Here is a 22,790-nt window from a genome sequence, read left to right as displayed (position 1 = left end):
AAGTTCTTCTCCTCATAAGCACTAAGCACCTTTTTTATCAAAGAGTCAATAGCATGAACAGTAGATTTGCCCTTCCTAAAGCCAAATTGTGGAGCAGAAAGAATGTTGTTATGCTCCATATAATCAAATAACTGGTAGTAGATAATGGATTCTAAAAACTTAGAAAAAACTGGTGTCAGAGATACTGCATTCAGAGATAATGCATTCACACAAGTGCAGTTGAACTCCAAGAACTGTGGTCAACAGTGTGTGACCATGTATTAACAAACAGGAAATGAAAGTATTGACACCAATGTTTGTGACTGCATTATGTGGCATCTTAGAGCAGGGGCTTATGGTCTTATATAATTTGTTGTCACAATTTCCAAATGCCGTGTCTCGCTCAAGAGTGATATTTCTTATGTATGTGCAAGATATCACTGTTCACACAGATGTAATGTGGTTTTCTGCTCTAAGGAAAATCTCTATTACGTGCAAAAGTTGGACAGGAACCCACCTCATGTCACAGTATGGGTCAGGCTGACATCACGATACCTATTCTGACCATCTTTTTTTGAAGAGCATGCAAATGGAAATGCTTTGCCTACAACTGAACCAGTCTGATTATTTCACTCCACATCCCCCAAAACTTGTTGGACCCAGGTTTTGTATGAACTGACTAACTTCAGTTGTGACTCATAGATATTGTAGTCATAGAATACTACACTTTCTCATTTTGTGACATGCAAAATTATACATTGGTGAGCAGTTAAACATGTTGTCAATCTTTGCACCATGATGAAGTCTTATTGAGATGTACTTGAACGTTTTGCAGCTTATTTAAAATTGTGCTTCATTGTGCTGTGTGTTTCAGATAAGGTATTTCAATCTGTAACTTACAAAATATTAAGTGAAAGGAAAGACAGGCATATGTAAGAAACATTACTCCTCCTGTGGAGTTATGAACACAGTTTATTTAGTTATTTTACAGAGAGTTACAGCAACAAATTGTAATTTTTTAAACAGAACACGGGTTTCTACCATGTATATGGTGGACTTAAACCAACTGTGTGCAAGTTATATCAGATGTAATTCTTGTCAATTTTAGTTAGGGTACTAGGAACATTCAAAGTTTTGGTTGGTAGATGCACCTTGCTGTACACAGTTGAGTGTCCTCAGATGTATCTTCTTGTGGTAGGAAGTACATTTAAGATGGGTGTGAAATCGAATGCTCATTTAGTCATTTCCCTGAACGCACAACTCAAAATGTCTCCTAAATGACATACAGATGAAATGGAAAGTTACATGTATGTCCTCTCTTAGACACATAATGATTCATTCATTCAGGCACCAATCCCATAGAAGGAAAAGTTTTTTCAGAGGTTTTTTTTTTTTTTTTTTAACCAGATAACTAAAATTTCTGCTTAATAAATAAGATATTTATCAATAGCATCAATGAAGTATTTAATGTGTGGATTTCACTTGTGCTTTGACACAGGTACCTGAACCCTGTTCCTCTCAGCATCATGTTACTACTTCTGTAATTTGTGAATCGTCCCTCTACTGCTCTCTCTAGTACCATGAAAGTTTTCCCCTGATGTCTTAACAGATGTATTTAGAACGTTAAAAAGTATCTCAAACATGCAATGGATCCATGGGCCTCCAACTGTGGGCAACGAGTGATCATATGTTGAATTAATCCACAGGAGTTTTGTTTTTGGGCTTCTGCACTTTTAGTTGTGGCCATTTGAAATAAATATCTCATTACAACTGATATTTTTGAAATTCATGCTTGTTGCCTTGAAAGAGGTAATTTTGTTCGACATACCTCATTCTGTCTGAGCTTGGGATATGTCTGAGATGCTACAACAAATGGATGTCAGTGATATTGAATGACAGTTTTGTGGATATATTCCATTATCCTCCTTGTATAGGGGTATGAGCAGTGATCTCTTCAGTAAAGATTATTTGTGGATCCACCTATATGAAATATATGTTTATGTTACAGTTTCACAGAATAAAGAATGTTTTCCTGACAAGTGTCACAACTATGCCATGTTGAGGTACTACCGGGAACTGACTTGCCATCCTTATAACAACAGTGATGCCTGTTGTCCAGCTGCCTTTGACTGTAGTAAGTAATTACTCATTCATAAGGGGGAATTTGTGATAATAAGAGTAATTGTATTATAATTTTTGTGTATATTTGTGTTACATGCACTGAAACGGTAAACAAACCATCATCCAGTTCCTAATGGTGCCCAGTTATATGGACATAACTAAGTGTGGTTTCTCTCTATCTATCTATCTATCTATCTATCTCTTTCTCCATGTTCTCTACCCCATTTCCTTCCTCCCCCTCCAATCGTTTCTCTTTTTATGTTCAGCGGCCATTTGCACTGTAATTACATTATAGCCATTAATCCTAAGTTATTTATTGGCTTACTTGCATCTGTTGTGAGAGCTCTAAAATCTTTCTGTCATATCTAGGTAGTTGCCCTAGGTCAAGGCAGTTATCAGAGAGTGTATTCAATATTGCTTCACAAGATGTTTTCTCTATATTGTGAGAGTTACCGAATAATAGTCTCAGTCTATACTCAGTAGTCAACTTCTGGTATTATGGACTAAATATGGTATTTCCTTGTAATTCAAGTTAAACTGTCCTTGATTGATTCTGCATCTTTTATAATTGAATCTGAAAGCCAATAAAACATTCAGTTACTAATCTTAGTCCATCTTCTCTATATCTCAAAAAAGACAAAATTTGCTAGTTCTGTCAACATAAGGTTATATAGACTGTCATCTAAACCTAAAGTGGCTGAGAGCATACACACCAATATACAGGGTGTTTTATTATTAATATAAATGGGTCAAAGGAATATAATAATAGGAGCAAAAATGTCTAGTAAACATAGGTCTGCAGATGAGCCATTTGTAAGATAATTGTGAATGTATGGTTATAGGAATGAATTATTGTCCTAGTTAGTAAAAATGTGTTTGAAATTTAAAGTTTCTGATTAGGTCCCCACCTGAGTGAACTTGTATGGAAGACCATAACTACAGTTTTCAATGATCTCGTAAATAGCTCACTTGAAAACTCATGTCTGCCAGAATGTTTTTGCCTCAGCAATCTATACTTTCACCTGTGTCAGTTTTTTCTAATAATTATGATTCACTTCTAACATCATGTCTGTGTGCAATAGACTCAATTTAAAATTTCATGCTCCATCTACAAATGTTTTTGCATCAGCTATCTATACTTTCACCTGTGTCACCTTTTTCTCATAATTATGATTCGCTTCTAGCCTCATGTCTGTGTGCAATAGACTCAATTTAAAATTTCATGCTCCATCTACAAATGTTTTTGCATCAGCTATCTATACTTTCACCTGTGTCACCTTTTTCTCATAATTATGATTCACTTCTAACATCATGTCTGTGTGCAATAGACTCAATTTAAAATTTCATGCTCCATCTACAAATGTTTTTGCATCAGCTATCTATACTTTCACCTGTGTCACCTTTTTCTCATAATTATGATTCGCATCTAACCTCATGTCTGTGTGCAATAGACTCAATTTAAAATTTCATGCTCCATCTACATAACTCTGTAAAATTACTGTTTTATGTAACAAATCGATATGTTACCACATTTTATTGGTATTGTGGAACACAAATTATTTTGAACAAAAAAATCATTTGACTTAATTTAGCCTGTGCCTATCCAACAGCATTTATGTTTAACAACATTCTCACACTTTTTTTCTGTTCCAGGTTTTCTTGATGTAATAGATGACAAAAAGTGCCAGTACAAAGGAATAGTTTATGAGAAAGGAACAGTTCTTTATGATGAAGTTGAAGATCCATGTGCTGCAGAATGCCGCTGTACAGAAACACTGAAGTATGTAATAACAAGACAACAAAGTGCCCGTTATTTATCATTTATATTTGTATATCTCATCAATACACTTACCAGACAATGAAGTAAGAACAGTTACAGCAGTACTCACCAACACACAAACTGCATATGAGGATTTCTTTTTTTCCCATTAGTGAGAAAATGATGGGAATGGGAAATAGGGCATGCAGGTTGTGAAGTAGAGGACAATGCATGCCAGTCTCCAGAACTATATCTAGTACTATATACATATCAGCTCTCATAATTACATACCTGCACTATGTGCTGAAGTCCAAAAGTCCAAGAATAAAAACCTGTGATATTCATATCCTTTACTTAAATGTTATTTCCAAGATATATAATGGCAATCACCACAGGCATAGTGTCATTGCTGTTTTCAAATCCTTCACTGAATGCACTTTTTACTCAGTTCACCAGTAGGCCTACCTAAAATCTGCTATCCAAAGACTCCCATCATTTTTCCCAGAACACAAAACACTTTCCTACTCGCCTGAAATCAGATCGTTAATCTAACACTAATGAGTGTTATGAATTTCATCTGAATTTACATCAGAGTTGTGCTCAAGCATGATTGTACAATGGTTTAGGCAAATACAGAAGAATATAGGATGATGGTGATGATTATGTTTGATTTGTTGGGCACTCCACTGCGGTCATCAGCGTTCTTACAAAGTCCCAATGTTGACAAGTCCATTTTTTTCACAATCCAATCTAGCCATTGTCACGAATGATGATGATGATGATGATGATGATGATGATGATGAAATGAGCAAGTTGCAATTTAACCATTCATATTTAGGTTTTTCATGATTTCAGTAGATTTGCTTAGAATGGATGGTGAGATTTTACTTTTCAAAAGGCAACGGCCAATTTTGTTCCCAGCTTTGTCCAATGCAGTCATGTTATACAGCTCTAATGACTTCATTGTGTATGTGACATTGGACATCAGCCTTCCTTATTTATCTAATTTGTTTCTCAGTTACCTTTTTGACTGCCATAAATTTCATTAAAGTAACAGAATATCTCATTTTGAGGTACAGTCTTGATAACAAAAGTAATTTATCCCCCTCTGGACCTGTTTATGGATTGCCTGTAATGGATTTCTTGAGAACCTAGACTGAAGGTAAAATTCCACTCAGTGTGAGAATGGAAGTGAGGAGGTGGTTAGGTAATCTGATTCCAGGACATTATACAAACAAGTCATGTATTTGGTGCGTATGCCAAATCATAGAATCCAATCCAAGACAGCATTGTGTATGTAATGTATTGCGAATACATAGAAAGAAGGATCCTTTATTGTGTGATTATATGATAGCGGAACAAACACTGGTAGCAGTTACTTCTGTAAAATATCTGGGAGTATGCGTACGGAACGATTTGAAGTGGAATGATCATATAAAACTAATTGTTGGTAAGGCGGGTACCAGGTTGAGATTCATTGGGAGAGTGCTTAGAAAATGTAGTCCATCAACAAAGGAGGTGGCTTACAAAACACTCGTTCGACCTATACTTGAGTATTGCTCATCAGTGTGGGATCCGTACCAGGTCGGGTTGACGGAGGAGATAGAGAAGATCCAAAGAAGAGCGGCGCGTTTCGTCACTGGGTTATTTGGTAACCGTGATAGCGTTACGGAGATGTTTAATAAACTCAAGTGGCAGACTCTGCAAGAGAGGCGCTCTGCATCGCGGTGTAGCTTGCTCGCCAGGTTTCGAGAGGGTGCGTTTCTGGATGAGGTATCGAATATATTGCTTCCCCCTACTTATACTTCCCGAGGAGATCACGAATGTAAAATTAGAGAGATTAGAGCGCGCACGGAGGCTTTCAGACAGTCGTTCTTCCCGCGAACCATACGCGACTGGAACAGGAAAGGGAGGTAATGACAGTGGCACGTAAAGTGCCCTCCGCCACACACCGTTGGGTGGCTTGCGGAGTATCAATGTAGATGTAGATGTAGATGTGTGATAACAATAACATATCTGTTTAACACATCATTCAGATGCTCTGGCCACACATCTTTATCCATTCACTCATTCATTTATTCATTCTTCCACCATATTCCATGAGTCCCACCATGAAAGATAAACTTCAAGGACTGTATCCATACATTGTATCACCAACAATTAATATTATTAATAACAATTAATATCATTAATAACAATAAACTATCACTATACTGTTATATGCTGTTCTCTTTACATAGTAAATTATAGTTGTTGGTGACTTCAATCTATCTACAACATTCTGGCAAAAAAAGTGTTTAAAGCCACCAGTAGGCATAAAACACAATCCAAAATTGTACTGAATGCTTTCTCAGAAAATAATTTTGAACAGTTACTTCAGGAGCCCAGTTGTAGAGAAAACATACTTCTCTTAGCAACAAATAATCCTGACCGGATAGGGAGAATTATGACAGATACAAAAATAAGTGACCACAAAGTTGTTGTAGTGAGACTGAATATCAAACATCCAAACCTAACAAAAATAAATGCAAAATTCTTCTTTTTAAAAAAGTAGATAATAATTTGCTCAAAGCCTTTCTAAGAGCCGGTCTTCACTCCTTCCAAACTGACTATGTAAGCATAGACCAGATATTGTTTGAATTCAAAGAAATAGTATCAATGGTAGTTGAGAGATATATACCAAATAAATTAATAGGAGATGGTGCTGATCCCCTGTGGTACACAAAATGTGTTCAGAACACCATTGCAGAAGCAACAAAAAAAAGCATGCCAAATTTAAAGGAACACAAAATACTCAAAATTGGCTAAGTTTTATGGAACCTTGAAATTTATTGGGAACTTCAATGCCAGATGCTTTTAACAGTTTCCACAATGAAAAATCTGTCCCAAAATCTGGCAGAAAATCCAAAGAGATTCTGGTCATATGTAAAGTACACAAACGGCATGATGCAATCAATATCTTCACTGCATGATAACAATAGTGATGTCACTGCTGACAGTGGCATTAAAGCTGAGTTACTAAACAAAGTTTTCTGTAACACCTTCAGCACAGAAGATGAAATAATTATTCCAGAATCTGAATCTAGAACAACATGCTAATATGAGTAACTTAGAAGTAGATATCCTCAGTGTATTGAAGCAGCTTAAATCATTTAATAAGAGTCCAGACTGCATACCAGCCAGGTTCCTTTCAGGATATGATACAACAGCTCCACACTTAGCGGTCATATTCAACCACTCATTCATTGAAAGATCTGTACCTCAAGATGGGAAAGTTTTGAAAGTCTCACCACTACCCAAGAAAGGAAATAATCCACTGAATTACAGACCCATATTGCTAATGTCAATTTACAGTAGTATTTTGGAACATATACTGTGCTCAAACATTATGAATTACCTCAAAGAAAACAAATTATTTATTTAGCATCTGTGTTAGCGTATAAACGATATTGGACTTGTCATACATAGAAATTAACAATATGGAATATACAAAATGAAATTGTCTACAACTGGATTTGTCATACACGGAAATTAAAATATAGAATGTACAAAATGACATTGCCTATAATAAATGACAGCAAACACAGTTTCTTTCCACACAAATGGTTTATAGTAATTTGTTTCTCAGTAACAATATACAACTAGTACTATAGATGGTAAAGTATAATAAAAGCTGAAACAAACGAAGGTAGAAAATTTTGGAGGTCAGTTTGTAAAGTCATTTTCTTGGTCTTCAAGATATTCATTTATTGAGTAGCAACATTTATCAATTAAAATTTTTCTATGTTCCAATTTAAAATTTGTATTGTCCTTTAAATCTTTAATGTACTGAGGCACTGCATTACAAAGCTTAATTCCCATGCGGCTTCAATGCTTCTGACTTCGTGTTCTAGTTGTGACAGTCTGCATTTGTGTGGAGATTGCTTAAATTAGCTTTGGTTAAGAGTACACATTGAAGTATATAGACTGATGGCAGAGTAAGTATTCCTAACTTTTTCAAAAGAGGTCTGCAGTAAGCTTGTGTTGGACTGTGGGTAATTATTCGAACAGCCTGTTTTTATAAAATAAAAATGTCTTTCAAATTAGATTTTGAGCTGGCCCAGAACACTGTTCCAAATGAGGCAACATCATCATCCTTTAAGACTGATTATGCCTTTCAGCGTTCAGTCTGGAGCATAGTCCCCCTTATAAAATTCCTCCATGATCCCCTATTCAGTGCTAACATTGGTGCCTCTTCTGATGTCAAGCCTATTACTTCAAAATCATTCTTAACAGAATCCAGGTACCTTCTCCTTGGTCTACCCTGACTCCTCCTACCCTCTACTGGTGAACCCATGAGTCTCTTGGGTAACCTTGCTTCTCCCATGCGTGTAACATGACCCCATCATCTAAGCCTGTTCGCCCCGACTGCTACATCTATAGAGTTCACTCCCAGTTTTTCTTTGATTTCCTCATTGTGCACACCCTCCTGCCATTGTTCCCATCTACTAGTACCTGCAATCATCCTAGCTACTTTCATATCCGTAACCTCAACCTTATTGATGAGGTAACCTGAATCCACCCAGCTTTCGCTCCAATACAACAAAGCTGGTTGAAAGATTGAACGGTGCACAGATAACTTAGTCTTGGTACTGACTTCCTTCTTGCAGAAGAGAGTAGATCGTAGCTTGCAGTGAACTAAGTCTCAATATTTTTTAGGATTTTGTCAGTGGTTGACAGAATGAAAGTATCCAAAGTATGCCATTCTGATGCCTTCTCGAGTGCAAACATTTGCAATAACTCTCAGTGCAAAGCAGGCTGAGTTAAGTCTGTGTGTAAGAAATTTTACATGGTGTTTCCAATTCATAGCTTCATCTATATGCATTCCTAACACTTTAGCAAAATGCACTCTCTCTATTAGTCTGTTATCCAGTTCTAGATTAATGTCTTCATCATTAATCATTTTACCAAACTGTATGTAATTTGTTTTCTTTGTATTGAGTGTAAGTTTATTTGCACTGAACCAAGTCTCAATACTTTTTAGGATTTTGTCAGTAGTTGACTGTAACGAGTTTTTAATGTCACTCACTATCAGACTTGTGTCATCTGATTTGATTTGATTAGATTTATTATTGGTCCTGTAGATCATACAACTTGTACAGGAAAGCACATCATAATATAGGACAAGTCAATTTGAAAAATTATGTTAAGATGGTATATGACGAGAGATGACAGTAGTGGCACATAACTCACATAACAGAATACATACTGGATATATAGACAAAATATAAAAAAGGTTGTGTGTGATGAGAGATGATGGTGGTGCATACTGCACATAGCAGAATTCATATAAGAGATACAGACAGAATATGAGTAACAAACAATAATTAAATTATCTTACTAACAAGGGAACCTCCCCACGCACCCCCCTCAGATTTAGTTATAAGTTGGCACAGTGGATAGGCCTTGAAAAACTGAACACAGATCAACTGAGAAAACAGGAAGAAGTTGTGTGGAACTATGAAAAAATAATCAAAATATACAAACTGAGTAGTCCATGCGCAGGATAGGCAACATCAAGGGTAGTGTGAGGACAGGAGCGCCGTGGTCCCATGGCTAGCGTAAGCCCCCGTGGAACGAGGGGTCCTTGGTTCAAGTCTTCCCTCGAGTGAAAAGTTTACTTTCTTTATTTTCGCAAAGTTATGATCTGTCCGTTCGTTCATTGATGTCTCTGTTCACTGTAATAAGATTAGTGTATGTGTTTTGCGACCGCACCGCAAAACCGTGCGATTCCTAGACAGGAAAACACGTCTGATATATTCTATACGACACTGGTGACGGCATATGCGTCACATGACAGAAATATGTTGTCGACCCACCTAACTTGTACACTTGATGAATGGGTAACAATATTCTTCTACCTTGCCCAATTTAGGTTTTCTTGTGGATGTGATAATCACTCCCAAAAAAGTGATGAAAACGTAAGAGTTTGTCACATAAACTGCAACAAATAAATGCAACAGTTTCACAGTCGCGCAGTTTTCCCCAGTGCTCTGTCAATACATATGTTTTTAACACTTTCAAATTTTTCCATGTGTAGACCTTCAAATCCTGTATATGTCCAAGCAAATCTGAACATGTCCTGGAATTTTGGAGAGCGAAGTTGATTATGTGTGAGTGCCTGAACTTTGATAAATGACATCTGATCACGTAAGCAATACTGCTCTGTGTACCTGTGCAGCTTCGCAAAATAATTGTCTGAAAATAAAAAATTAAACATTTCTCTCGAGGGAAGACTTGAACCAAGGACCTCTCATTCCGCAGTTGCTCACGCTAGCCACGAGACCACGGCACTCTTGAGCTGACATCAACCTTGATGTTGCCTATCTTCCGCATGGACTACTCAGTTTGTATATTTTGCTTATTTTTTTTCATAGTTCCACACAACTTCTTGTTTTCTCGAGTGATCTGTGTTCAGTTTTTTAAGGCCTATCCACTGTGCCAACTTATAACTAAATCTGAGGGGGGTGCGATGGGGAGGTTCCCTTGTAAGTAGAAATATCTACAAGTGAATATACAGCTTATTACAAGTAATTAAAATATTGTGGTACATAGTTTGCATAGCAGAATATATATATGAGATACAGACAGAATATAGATAAGATACAATAATTAAATTATCTTACTAAGTAGAAACATCTACAACTGAATAAACAGCTTATTGCAAGTAATTAAAATTTACTTCAAGAAATTCATGTACGGAATAGAAACAGTGATTTAGTAGCATATAGTAAAATTTTTGCTGTATCATATTGTAACTGTAAATCATTGACATATATGAGAAAGAGTAGTGGCCCTAAGATGCTGCCCTGGGGTACTCCTAAAGGAACTACGTTTGCTTCTGAAACTAACCTCAATTTTTGATTTGAATTTACAGTGGTGAGCTCAACAATGTGAGATCTGTTTTTGAGATCTGACTCAAACCACATTTTAACTCTTCCTCTAATACCTACTGCTTCCAGCTTATCAAGGAGGATTTCATGGCAGACCGTATTGAAAGCTTTAGATAGATCTAAATTGATTCCTACTACACTTTTGTTTCTCTCCAAATTTTTATTTATTTCTTGGGTGTAGTCTATGACTGCAGTTTCTGTGCTCCATTTTGCACGGAAACCATGTTTGATTACTATTACAAAGTTTATTATTGTCTAGGTAACTAGTGACTCTCAATTTCATCAGTTTCTCTAATATTTTGGAGGAAGCAGGAAGAAGTGATATGGGATGGTAGTTTTCCATTTTATGTCTGTCTCCATTTTTAAATAGTGTCCTCACTTTTGAGATCTTCAGTCGCTGAGGAAACCCACCTTCACTAAAGGATAAATTTGCAATATGTGCTAAAGGTTTTGCAGTCTGCACTCCAGTCCTTATTATGATTGAAACTGGTACATCATCAACACCTGCTGCCATTTTTGGTTTTAAGCTTCTAATCACTCTAATTACTTCCTGTTCATTTGTTGAAGGAATATTAATGCTGCAGGCAACCCTTGGAGCATGTATTATTTTTTGTTTTGTGAAGTTTAAGTTTAGTGAATGTGGTACATTTAAGAAATACTTATTAATACAGTTTGCCATTTCCTTCTTTTCTATATTGCAATTTTCACTGCTTTTGAGTATTATTTCTTCCTCTTCTGCCAAGGTATTATAGACAAATAGTCAGCACAAATTCAGAAAAGAACATTCTTGTGTAACATAACTAGCTCTTTATCCTCTTGAAGCAATGAGTGCTATCAACAGCGGATGTCACACTGAGCACACATTCCATAAGGCTTTTAACACTGTTCCTCACAAGCAACTTCTAATCAAATTGTGTGTTACCTCAGTCGTGCGACTGGATTTGTGAGTGCCTGTAAGAAAAGTCTCAGTTCCTAATAACTGATGGAAAGTCATCGAGTAAAACAGAAGTAATACCTGGTGCTCCCTAAGGAAGAGTTATGGGCCCTCTGCTGTTCCTGATCTACACAAAGGATATAGGAGACAGTCTGAATAACCCTCTTAGACTGTTTACAGATGATGCTGTCATTTACCATCTTGCAAAGTCACCAGATGGTCAAAACAAATTACAAAATGATTTAACTGAGATTTCTGTATTGTGTGAAAAGTGGCAATTGAATCTAGATAATGAAAAGTGTGAAGTCACCCACATGAGTACTAACAGAAATCCAGTATATTTTTGTTACATAATAAATCAGATGAATCTAAAGGCTGTTAATTCAACTAAATATTTAGAGATTACAGTTATGAATAACTTAAGTTGGAACAGCCACATAGACAATGTAGTGGGGAAAGCAAACCAAGGCTGCAATTTATTGGCAGAATGCTTAGAAAGTCCAACAGCTCTATGAAAGAGAGTGCTTACACCACACTTGTCTGTCCTCTTCTGGAGTATTGCTGTGCAGTGTAGCATCCACATAATATGGGACTGGTGGTGGAAGTTCAAAGAAGGGCAGATCATTTTCTCTTATCATGAAATAGGGGAGAGTTCCATGGGCATGATACGTGAATTGGGGTGGCAATCATTTAAAAAAAGGCATTTTTCATTGTGCCAGGAACTTCTCATGAAATATGAATCATCAGCTTTCTCATCCAATTAAGAAAATATTTTATTGGCATCCAACTAGAGAGAAATTTTCAGCATAATAAAATAAGAGAAATCAGAGCAGACACAGAAAGATTTAAGCACTCGTTTTTCCTACGTGCCGTTCAAGAATGGAACAGCAGAGAAATAGCTTGAAGATGGTTTGATGAAGCCTCTTTCAGGCACTTAATTGTGAATTGCAGAGTAATCATGTAGATGTAATGTAGGAAAGGAACAGGAAATTATTGCTTTAAATGAAGCCAATGATTTTTTTTTCACTTAGGCCTACATTAAATTGCTAATGGTAATGTACTTCTGTTTGCTTATTTTTTACGCAGTTTCGCTTCCGTTCTTCTAGAATAACATTTATCAACAAACCACAAAGATAGAGATGGGTTTACAATAGATACTGACACTTGCAGGAAATGGTAATCTATTACCCATAATCACATAATGTGCAGAAGTGGTCACTAATAACACATGGTTTTTTTTTTCAGTGTCTTGTTTTATGTATGATTGTAGCTATACTTTGTTTTTAAATGTTCTTTTACAATGGAAAACACTGGAGTATTTTCCTAATTTAATTCTCATAGCACTGAACAGATGAGTGAAATGATAGTGTCGGTAGCACTGAGAAACAGCAGCAAACTGAACGAAGTTCCAGGACCCAATGGAATCCCTATTAGTTTCTATACTAATTTAGTGGCTGAGTTAGCCTCCCTTTTAGATATAATCTATCCTAGATCCCATTAACAAACAACCATGCTCAGTAGTAAAAACATAGTATCCTATGACTATATTATCAATGAGTTACTGTTGGAATCAGCTAACTCATACAAATACGGCCATAACACTTTGTAGGGATATGAAATGGAGTGATCACATAAGTTCAGTCATGGGTGAGCCAAATGATAGACTATGGTTTATTGGTAGAATACTGGGGAAGTGCAATCAGTCTACAAAGTAGATTGCTTACAAATCACTTGTGTGACCAGTTCTAAAATATTGCTCAAGTGTGTGGGACCCATTCCAGATAGGACTAACAGGGGATATTGAATGTATACAGAGAAGGGCAGCTCGAGTGGTCACAGGTTTGTTTAATACCAAGGAGAGTGTCAAAGAGGTACTGACAGAACTGAACTAGAAGACTCTTGAAGGTAGACGTAAACTATTCCCAGAATGTCTATTAACAAAGTTTCAAGAAATGGCTTTAAATTATGGCTCTAGGAATATACTACAACCCACTATGTATTGCTCACATAGGGATTATGAGGATAAGATTAGAATAATTGCTGCATGCACAGAGGCATTTAGACAATCATTCTTTCCACACTCCGTATGTGAATGGTACGGAAGAAACCCTAACAACTGGTACAATGGGATGGACCCTCTGTCATGCACCTCACAATGGTTTGCAGAGTATACATGTGGTTGTAGATGTAGTTAGAAGAAAGCAGAGGTCACACTTTTACAAGAACAGCATTAAAATGATCTACAGAACTACTGTCTAATGAGTGTATGGAGTATCAAGCAATATTCAAGACTAGATTGAGGATTTTTTGGTATGGAGGTTGCAGAAAATTATTCTGGATGAAGAATTATCACTAGATCCAGAAGTAACTTTGGGTGTTCCCCAGGGAAATGTGTTGGGACCCTTACTGTTCGTGTTGTATATTAATGACCTTGCGGGCAACATTAATGTGCACCTAAGACTTTTCACAGATGATAGAGTTTTTTATAATGAAGTACTATCTGAAAGAAACTGCATAAATACTCAGTCAGAGCATGAAGATTTCAAAGTGGTGCAAAGATTGGCAACTTGCTTTACATGTTGAGAAATGTAAAATTATGCACTTCACAAAATGAAAAACTGTCATATAGGAATTATTACAATTTCTGTGAGTCACTGTTGAAACTGGCAAACTCATACAAATACCTGGGTGTAGCACTCTGTAGAGATATGAAATCAAATGATCACATAGCCTCTCTCATGCATAAAGCACATGGCAAACTTTGGTTTATTGGTAGAATACTGGGGAGGTGCAGTCAGTCTACAAAGAAGATAGCCTAGCTATCACTTACATGACCCATCCTAGGTTTCTTTTTGGTCAGACTAAACTTTAGACATCTGTACTTTTCCTTTTGTTTGCGGAATTTTTATTTCTCCTTTTGTCAAGTAAATTTGTTACCTCAGGTGTTATTTATAGATTCCCACTTGGTTTTTTTCTGTCTCACTATTTTTTCTTCTGCCTACTTCATTATTTCATCTCTCAAAGCTACTTATTCATATTCTGTTTTGTTCCTTACCCCTAGTTCAGTCAGTAGTTGGCTAATACTTGCTTTGAAAGTCTCAACAAACTTGGGTTGTTTCAACATACCCAGGTCCCATCTACATGATTTTCTACCTTTCTGCAAGTTCTTCAGTTTCAAACTGTAATTCATGTATGCTAAATTATGGCAAGAATTCACACCTGCTCCTGGAAATGTTTTGCAGTTTAAAATCTCGTTTCCAAATTTCTGTCTTACCATTGACACAATCTACCTGAAATCTTTTCTGTCTTCTACACATACAACCTTCTTTCATTATTCTTAAACCAAGTGTTTGTAATGATTAAACAGTGCACTAGGTAAAATTCTACAAGACACCTTCCCTTGTTGTTCACTTCGTCTAGTCTGTGTTCTCATACTATTTTGCTGTCTCCATCTTTTCCTGTTATCAAATTACAGTTTCTCCTTAGAATGAACATATCATCTTAGTTAACATACTGAATGATTTCTTTCACTTCATCTCAGTTTTTTTCAGTCTCCTCACCAGCCATGGACTAGCAGTAATGTGGTTGGCCTTAGCTTTGTTTCAGTCTTGGTTGTCATAAGTTGTTTACTATGCTGTTCCTATTAATCTACCTGCATACCTAGGTTCTCATTCATTATTAGACCTTTCACCTGTTTTATCTCTATTTTATATTGTGGTGGCAACCCTGTACTCAGCTGACTAGAAACCTCTCTTTGCTAAACCACCACTCTTTGCGATTACCTGTTATATTCAACTTTAACCTACCCATTTCTCTTTTCAAATACTTTATCGTCTCTACCTGGTTTAGTAAAAATCCTTCTCTCTCAGTTTTTTTTCTCCTCACCTACTTCCCACTCCTCTCTTTTCTATGCTCCACTAATCTTTTTAATATCTATGAACATGCACTGTTAACCTTGTTTAACTCCTGTATATTCAGCACAGCCTCCATACCCTTTCATTGTGGCTTTTCTCTGTCCTGTTACTCTTTGCTCATTTCATGCTTTCCTTAATTCATTCTGCATATTACATAGACTTCATCATGAAACAGGCCTTTCAAGAAACAGAATGTCAAACAAGGCAGATTAAGCACTAACGAAAAAAGGAACTGTTATAAACTGCATTAATAATTAACATTCTGTGTACTGTTTAGCTTATTCATGCTAAATTCAACCAAGTAAAATAAGAAAGAAAGCTTTTACTTTTAAAAAAATAAAAATAAAAATAATTTAAAAAGTAATTAAAAAAGCACAGGTCCTTCTTTTTAGTTAACTAGCTACAGTTATTCTACTACTGATTGCATATTGTTTACATAGTTACACTAATATTAATTCACTTATTCATCCATGAGGATGTTATTAGTTGACAGAGGCCTGTTTGCAATGAATATTACTACTTGCTATGCAACTGACATTGAGCTTCAGTCCTAGAATCAATAAAATGTACGATCAAAAAAATACAGTGAATAATTTTATTAGAAACAAAGTAATAAACTTACCTGGAATTTGACTTACTCAATTTTAAAATATTGTCCTTGGCTAGTAATACACTTATCCCAGAGATGAATGCATGACCATAAGCATTTCCGGAAGGCTTCTTTTAGAAGGGCTTTCATCTGCTCTGTCATGGTCCTCTCAATGTCAGTAATGGTGTAGAAATGTTTCCCTTTAAGCACAGTTTTAATTTTTGGGAAAACCAAAAGTTGCACGATGCTAAATGTGGTGAGTAAGGTGGATGTGGACAGATGGGAGCACTTTTTCCAGCAAAATACTCATGAATCCAAAGAAAGATGTGGCACGGCATTTTGTGATGAAGAAGGAAACCATTGTCCCATTTTTCTTGTATCTTTCTTTGCCCATCATTTTGAAAATGTTGCTGTACACCCCTGTAAAATTTGACATTTACAATTGTTCCCATAGGACCAAACTCTAATCCCACTATGCCCTCAATATAAAAAAAAAACACTGAGCATCACTTTGATATTTGATTTTGACTGACGTACCTTTTTAGGACAAATAGGGTCCCATCTCCAGTTACAGTTTTGGAAATGAAGTCCAAATCTGGATGAAGATGATCCATTAACTCCATGCAAACTGACACATGATTTTCCTTCTGTTCATCACTCAAAAGTCTGGGAACACATTTTACACTAACTCATTTCATTTGCAAACCATCAGTTAAAATGCTTTGCACAGACATATATGTGATGCTAAGTTCTTTAGTAACCTCTCAGATAGTTATTCACTTCTTTGAACAAACAATTTTTGAAAATTTTTTGCATGTTTTCTCCTGTTTTTTGAGATTGATGGACGTCCTGAATGTTGCTCATTTTCTACAAACTCATTTCCATTTTTAAATTGCCTGTACCAACTACAAACAATCTTCAGAGTTACAATATTATCGCTACACACCAATTTCAACATTTCATGAGTTTCATTGGCAATACCAGTACACGAGTTTAGTCAGTTTTGTATTCTCTGGTGATCCTTTTTGATATCATCATTACTAAATTAACTGCTCATGCATTTTTTAAATTATTGTGTATACCCATATCCAAATCCTAATTTACTCATCATGCTAAGTACTTACAGATAAATTATTGTTTTACAGTGGTGTTTCTTTTGAGTGTACAGGAGTTGTATGTCCAGAAGCTGAAGTTTATGGACAGCTACTACCCAACTGTTTTCTGAAATTTGATGCAACTCATTGCTGTGCTACAGGACTTCACTGTTGTAAGTAATAAGTTAGCAGTTTGTTCAGAAAGGAAAATTATAATTGGAGGCAATGACAGTGGTAATGTAGTAAGAAATTCACTTAAAATAATGAATGATGTCCGTCTAATTTTTGTTTGTTTTACAGCAAACTGTAGGAATGTCAGTCAAACAGGAATTTATAATATTTAAAAAGTAATATATACTACCTAAACAAAGATGTTGAAAGAACATGATGAAGCAAAGATATGAAACAGAATAGATTGTTACTCACCATATAGAGGAGGCACTGAGGGGTGGGGGGGTAGAAAGCACATGTGAAGCTGGAGTGGAATGGGGAAGGGGACGAAGCAGAAGGAGGAAAAGAAGTCCCTTCAATACAGCATTGTCACCCTGGTTGTCACATCTGCAGTGAGAAGCAGTCACCTCTAAATATGCCAAGGGTCTCGCTGAGGCCTCCACAGACTGATATTACCTTCACCACCTTGTCCAGATACAGATTTCCTGTGCCTTGTCTCCCCACTCATTTATCATACACCCAAGGACCAGCCAGTGCAAGTTAGGGATGCTAACGCGAAGAGCAATATGTTGGTGGACATGGCTTCGGTCGCACATGCAAACAACTCTGTCCATAAGTGAGTGTAGTGGGCAGAAGCTTGCTCCCAGACACCACAGCACACACTTTTGATGTAGGGGAGAAGCCACTGAGATACACTAGCTGTTTTCTCTTGGCACCTGCCCCCTAGACTGTCAGTGCAAGCAAAAGCTGCGTCATGGATGAGACTCCTGTCTCATGTGAATGTCACAGTTACTAGCTACACTGGGGCTCCTGAGGCTGCTGTGATCACAGCTGTGGTGAGTAAAAGTCTGGCATTCCTGAAGGGGGGAATCAGACAGTGATGGAGATGGAGGCAGCCACAAGGGGACAATGTGACACGGACGCATCCTCTGGGAAGCGACCTGCAGCGTCTTCCAAGGAAATCTCCATCAAGAAGCCTGCCACCTCAAAAACCAAAGCGCCTAAGGTGTACAGAAAGAAGAAGGGCTCTGCTATGAACATGAAGGCAGCCAAGGGTGATCTCACCACTGAGGATGGCTTCCAAGTGCGACCAGGAAGCACACTGCCAGGGCAGCTGTGCTCACACAGACACACCAACAGATGATAGTAACATACAACCAAGTAGACCAAAGATGGCCACTCCTCCTCCTATTGTTATGATATGGTCAAGTGATTTTATGAGTTTCCAGCAGCTCTTAAATAATGTAGTCCAGTCCAAGTCTCTTGTCGCAATTAAAACAGTGTACCGAGATACTTGTAAGGTCACTGTTAAATTTAGAGAGCATTTCCATGTGGTCATGGGTGTGGCTAAGACCCAAGGTCTGCCATACTATGCGTATTTGTCATAACCACTCAAACTGCTCAAGCTTTTGCAAACTACCTTTTGAAATGGACCCAGCCAAGCTCAAAGAGAAGCTGGGAAAATTAGGTTTTGGCATCAGATTGGTCTCCCATTTGTTGACACCTTGTGCAAATAAATGGACTCAGCTGTTTATGATAATTCTAATAGATAATATTGAAAACAGGAAAGTATTCCAGCGCAAAAGCATTGCAAACATCACTGGAATACAAGTAGAAAACTTTTGCAGCAAGGGCCAAAGAACACAATGTCTTTGGTGCCAAGGCCTGAATCATGTAGCAAGATTTTGCACTTGCTGCCCAAATGCATGAAACGTGCTGGGTCACATGAAAATCATGAATGCAAAGCAAAGCCAGAGGAAATGCCTCAGTGCTGCATTTGCACCCAAATGCATCTTGCTAGCTATTGCGGGTGTGACGCATTCCAATAGGCCGATACTAAACAGTGCACCACTAAGGCTCTGGCCAGACGAGTCACTCCTGGCCTTAGTTTTAGTAATGTTGCATGGGGAAAGTGTGCCAACCATCCCCCTCCTCCCCCCAACCCCCCCCCTCCCCCCACCCCACTCAGGCTGTACCAGCACAGTCATATATGGAAAAACATGCTAATGGTCATGGCTCACACGCCACTGTAAAAAACACAGGTCAGCAGGTTGGAATCAATGCCGCACATTTTGCCCCCCCTTTCTGGTAGGATCTTCACGGTATCCTTTAGTTTGAAGTACCAATTTGCATTTTGCCTTTGGTTTCAGGAGTTTCTTGTTACTTTGGTCTTGGCTGTTTATAATGTCTTGACAGTTTGGGATGTTTTCCTTTCCTTGAGTATATCATTTGGTATGTCAGTGTTTTTGCCAATCAGTGCTGCTTGAATTTTTCTTCATGTAACAGATCAGGTCATTTTGTACTTGGCATCCAGCGCAATTACTAACCAAGGGAGCTGATGTTTCCATTATTTGATTGTGCACAATTATCATAAAAAGAATGTGCTGCCTTGATTCTTTGTTTAAGAGGTTGCCCTTCAGCTGGATCATGCAACTGCTGCACTGGATAATCCATCTGGGGTTGCAGTGCTGCACGGAGGGCTCTTTTTTGAAGACACTGGAGTGTGGTTATGTGGTTATCCATATGTAGTGGCACCACCATTCAGGATAGAGAAAGTTAGTTCTGTGCAATATTCTGAGCACAAGTTACAGCCAGGTGTGGGCCAGATTGTAGTTGCATGGTGCAATCTAACGAGATTCATTCAAGTGTGGCAACTCTCCTGGACGGCGGGGCATGTCACACTAATGGCTACACACAGCAGCAGATGGGGCACCAGCGTTCCAGTCCACGGCGGGTCATTGGTTCTACTCCCTGGTGCCGATGCGGGGTCCGTGGCCAGCCAGCCAGCAGCAAGCCACTCCATGGCTCGTTACCACGGGCAGTCGTCCTGGCTTCCAACACACTGGATTGATTTTTTGTTTTTTGTTTTTTTGTTTTTTCAAGTGTGACTCCTGGCAAGCCACGTTGTATGTGTTTTGAGTGGGCATAGTATTTTTTGTTGTCAGAGGAAGTGTTGGTGTATTTGAGGCAGTAAGATTTTTTTTTTTTTTCTCGTGGCATTTAATTACTTTTGTATTGGTTTATGATGATACTGAGTGTGATGATACGGAGCTGTAGGAAGTCAGGTTGCTCTTGTACTTAAATGTTTTGTTTCGGGACTAACTGGGAATGAAAGCAACACAATGGCAGAGCCAAGGAAGCAAGGTGTGTCGGAACCAGAAGCGGTACAGATTTTGTTGGAAACAGTAGCATAACTGACAGCAGACAATATGCAGTTGAGAAATGAATTAACATCTAGAAGTGAACGGGAAACCGCATCTGATCAGTCGTTGTTGCCTAGGGTGCAGGAGATTGATCCAGCTGCCGCGAGTTTGATTATTCTGTTTTCTGGCAAGGCATCTGAGGATGTGTGTTCGTTTGTGGAGGACTTGGAAATTTCAGTGGTGGTGACTGGTTGGTCTGATGAACAGTTGTTACATATAGCCAAGAATAGATTAATGACTGAAGCGAAGACATATGTAAAGTGTTCTGAGGCCTTAAGGAAGGCAGGACAGTTTAAGCTGTGAAAGGAATGGATTTTACGAAGGTACAAAAAACAGAATAGCGCTCGGTACTTTAGAGAGAGGTTAAGTACAATGACAAAGAGACAGGGGGAGATGATGGAGAAATTTGCGGTCAGGATAAGGGAAATTAATGAGTATACTTACAAGTTGGGTCAGAGCGATGAAGCAAATAGTGTCCTCTTGCAGGAGGCTGAGCAGAGGGCACTTGATGTATTTTTGAGAGGGTTACCGGTACATATGTCACAGAAAGTGTGTGAAGGGACTCCGAAAGATTTGTATTCAACCATTCAGCTAGCAATTCAATGTGAGGAAATAGACGTGGCAACAGGGGCATGCGAGAGGCAAACAGCAGTGGTAGGATCCATAGGAACTAAAAAGTTTAAGATTTTGTTGGATACAGGGGCGCAAGTGTCAGTGGCTACTGAGAATATAATGGGACAAAGGAAGCTTGACCCACCACCTTATAGGTTGCGTGGAGTGGGGGATAAGGAGGTCACGCCTTTGGAGTCGGTGACAGTTGACCTTCAAATAGAAAAAGTCCGATTTAATGCATGCATGGAGGTAGTACCATGGGTAAGCGAGGAATACGACATGATCCTAGGAGTAGACTTCTTGCATCAACATCATGCCAAAATTGACCTTGGACAACGAACTGTGGAACTTGTTGGACTGTTATTTCAGCTAGGGGAAACTGTTGTCAATGCAGAGCTGTCACGAGGGGCGTTCAACGTAATGAACAAATCAACTGAAGCATGTACATTAGCATTAAGTCTTAATTCACAAGCCAGCCAGTGTGGCCAAGTGGTTCTAGGTGCTTCAGTTTGGAACCACGTGACCGCTACGGTCGCAGGTTCGCTTCCTGCCTTGGGCATGGATGTGTATGATATCCTTAGGTTAGTTAGGTTTAAGTAGTTCTAAGTTCTAGTGCTCAGAGCCATTTGAAGCTTAATTCGCATGAGTGTGTGTCTAGTAGCACTGTGAAGTCGCTTTGGGTAAGTGTGGAGTCAAATCTACCTGTGGGTACAGAAGGTGTTATTGAACCACTGGAGGATAATGAAGTTTTGGGTTCACTGGGTTGTTTTGGGAAACGTAGTGTTGTACACGTACAAGAGGGGAACGACGGGCGAGTGGTTCTCCTGAATGTGGATAATTTTAGCGCTGCAGACGCGAATTTATGGAAAAGAGTTTTAGTAGGCAAAGCGATCAACCACTAACTGCTGGTAGAACTGCAGTGCTTGTCAAAATTAAGCAATTGAAAGGAGCAGAAAGAGAACATATGGAAGAATTATTGTGGGAATTTGAGGATTTGTTTTTTCCACAAGTTCCGTTACCAGCAACTCCATTAGTTCAACACAGGATACCAACAGGGAATGAAGCACCTAGAATACCGAGGTATTTGCAGCCGATTGTGGAGGATTTGATTGATCAGCAGCTTGCAGACGGTATTATAGAGCATAGTAATAGTTGCTGGGGAGCGGACATTGTCGTTGTGCCTAAAAAATCTACAGATGGAACTAAGAAATACAGGTTCTGTTGTGACTACTGATACCTCAATAATAAAACTGTAATGTACGCGTACCCCATTCCAAACACAACGGAGACTTAGGATCACTTAGGACAGTGCCAGTACTTTTCTATGATGGATTTGACAAGTGGTTACATCAGTTACAGGTGGCTCCAGAGGATCGTCCAAAAACTGCTTTCTCTACACCTGGAGACCATTACCAGCACATTAGAATGCCATTTGGTTTGAAAAACGCTCTGGCAACGTTTCAAAGGTTGCTAGATAGTGTC

The 22,790-nt window shown here is 38.2% G+C and overlaps 1 protein-coding gene across 2 annotated transcripts in view; it reads left to right on the top strand.

Annotated features, from left to right (window-relative positions):
• The window catches only part of LOC124595690, a 108,279-nt gene that overhangs the window by 23,024 nt on the left and 62,465 nt on the right, over nucleotides 1–22,790 (top strand). For both annotated transcript variants that reach the window (XM_047134548.1, XM_047134547.1), the window contains exons 2-4: nucleotides 1,988–2,113; nucleotides 3,754–3,880; nucleotides 17,374–17,495. In XM_047134548.1, the coding sequence (XP_046990504.1) occupies nucleotides 2,035–2,113; nucleotides 3,754–3,880; nucleotides 17,374–17,495 (328 nt within the window). In that variant the 5' untranslated portion in view covers nucleotides 1,988–2,034. The remainder of the gene's footprint in view (nucleotides 1–1,987; nucleotides 2,114–3,753; nucleotides 3,881–17,373; nucleotides 17,496–22,790) is intronic.

The sequence above is a fragment of the Schistocerca americana genome, chromosome 2 (assembly GCF_021461395.2).
Source record: "Schistocerca americana isolate TAMUIC-IGC-003095 chromosome 2, iqSchAmer2.1, whole genome shotgun sequence".
NCBI classification, from domain to species: domain Eukaryota; kingdom Metazoa; phylum Arthropoda; class Insecta; order Orthoptera; family Acrididae; genus Schistocerca; species Schistocerca americana.
The sequence above is the reverse complement of the archived record's forward strand: the minus strand, read 5'-3'. Positions and strand labels throughout refer to the sequence as shown.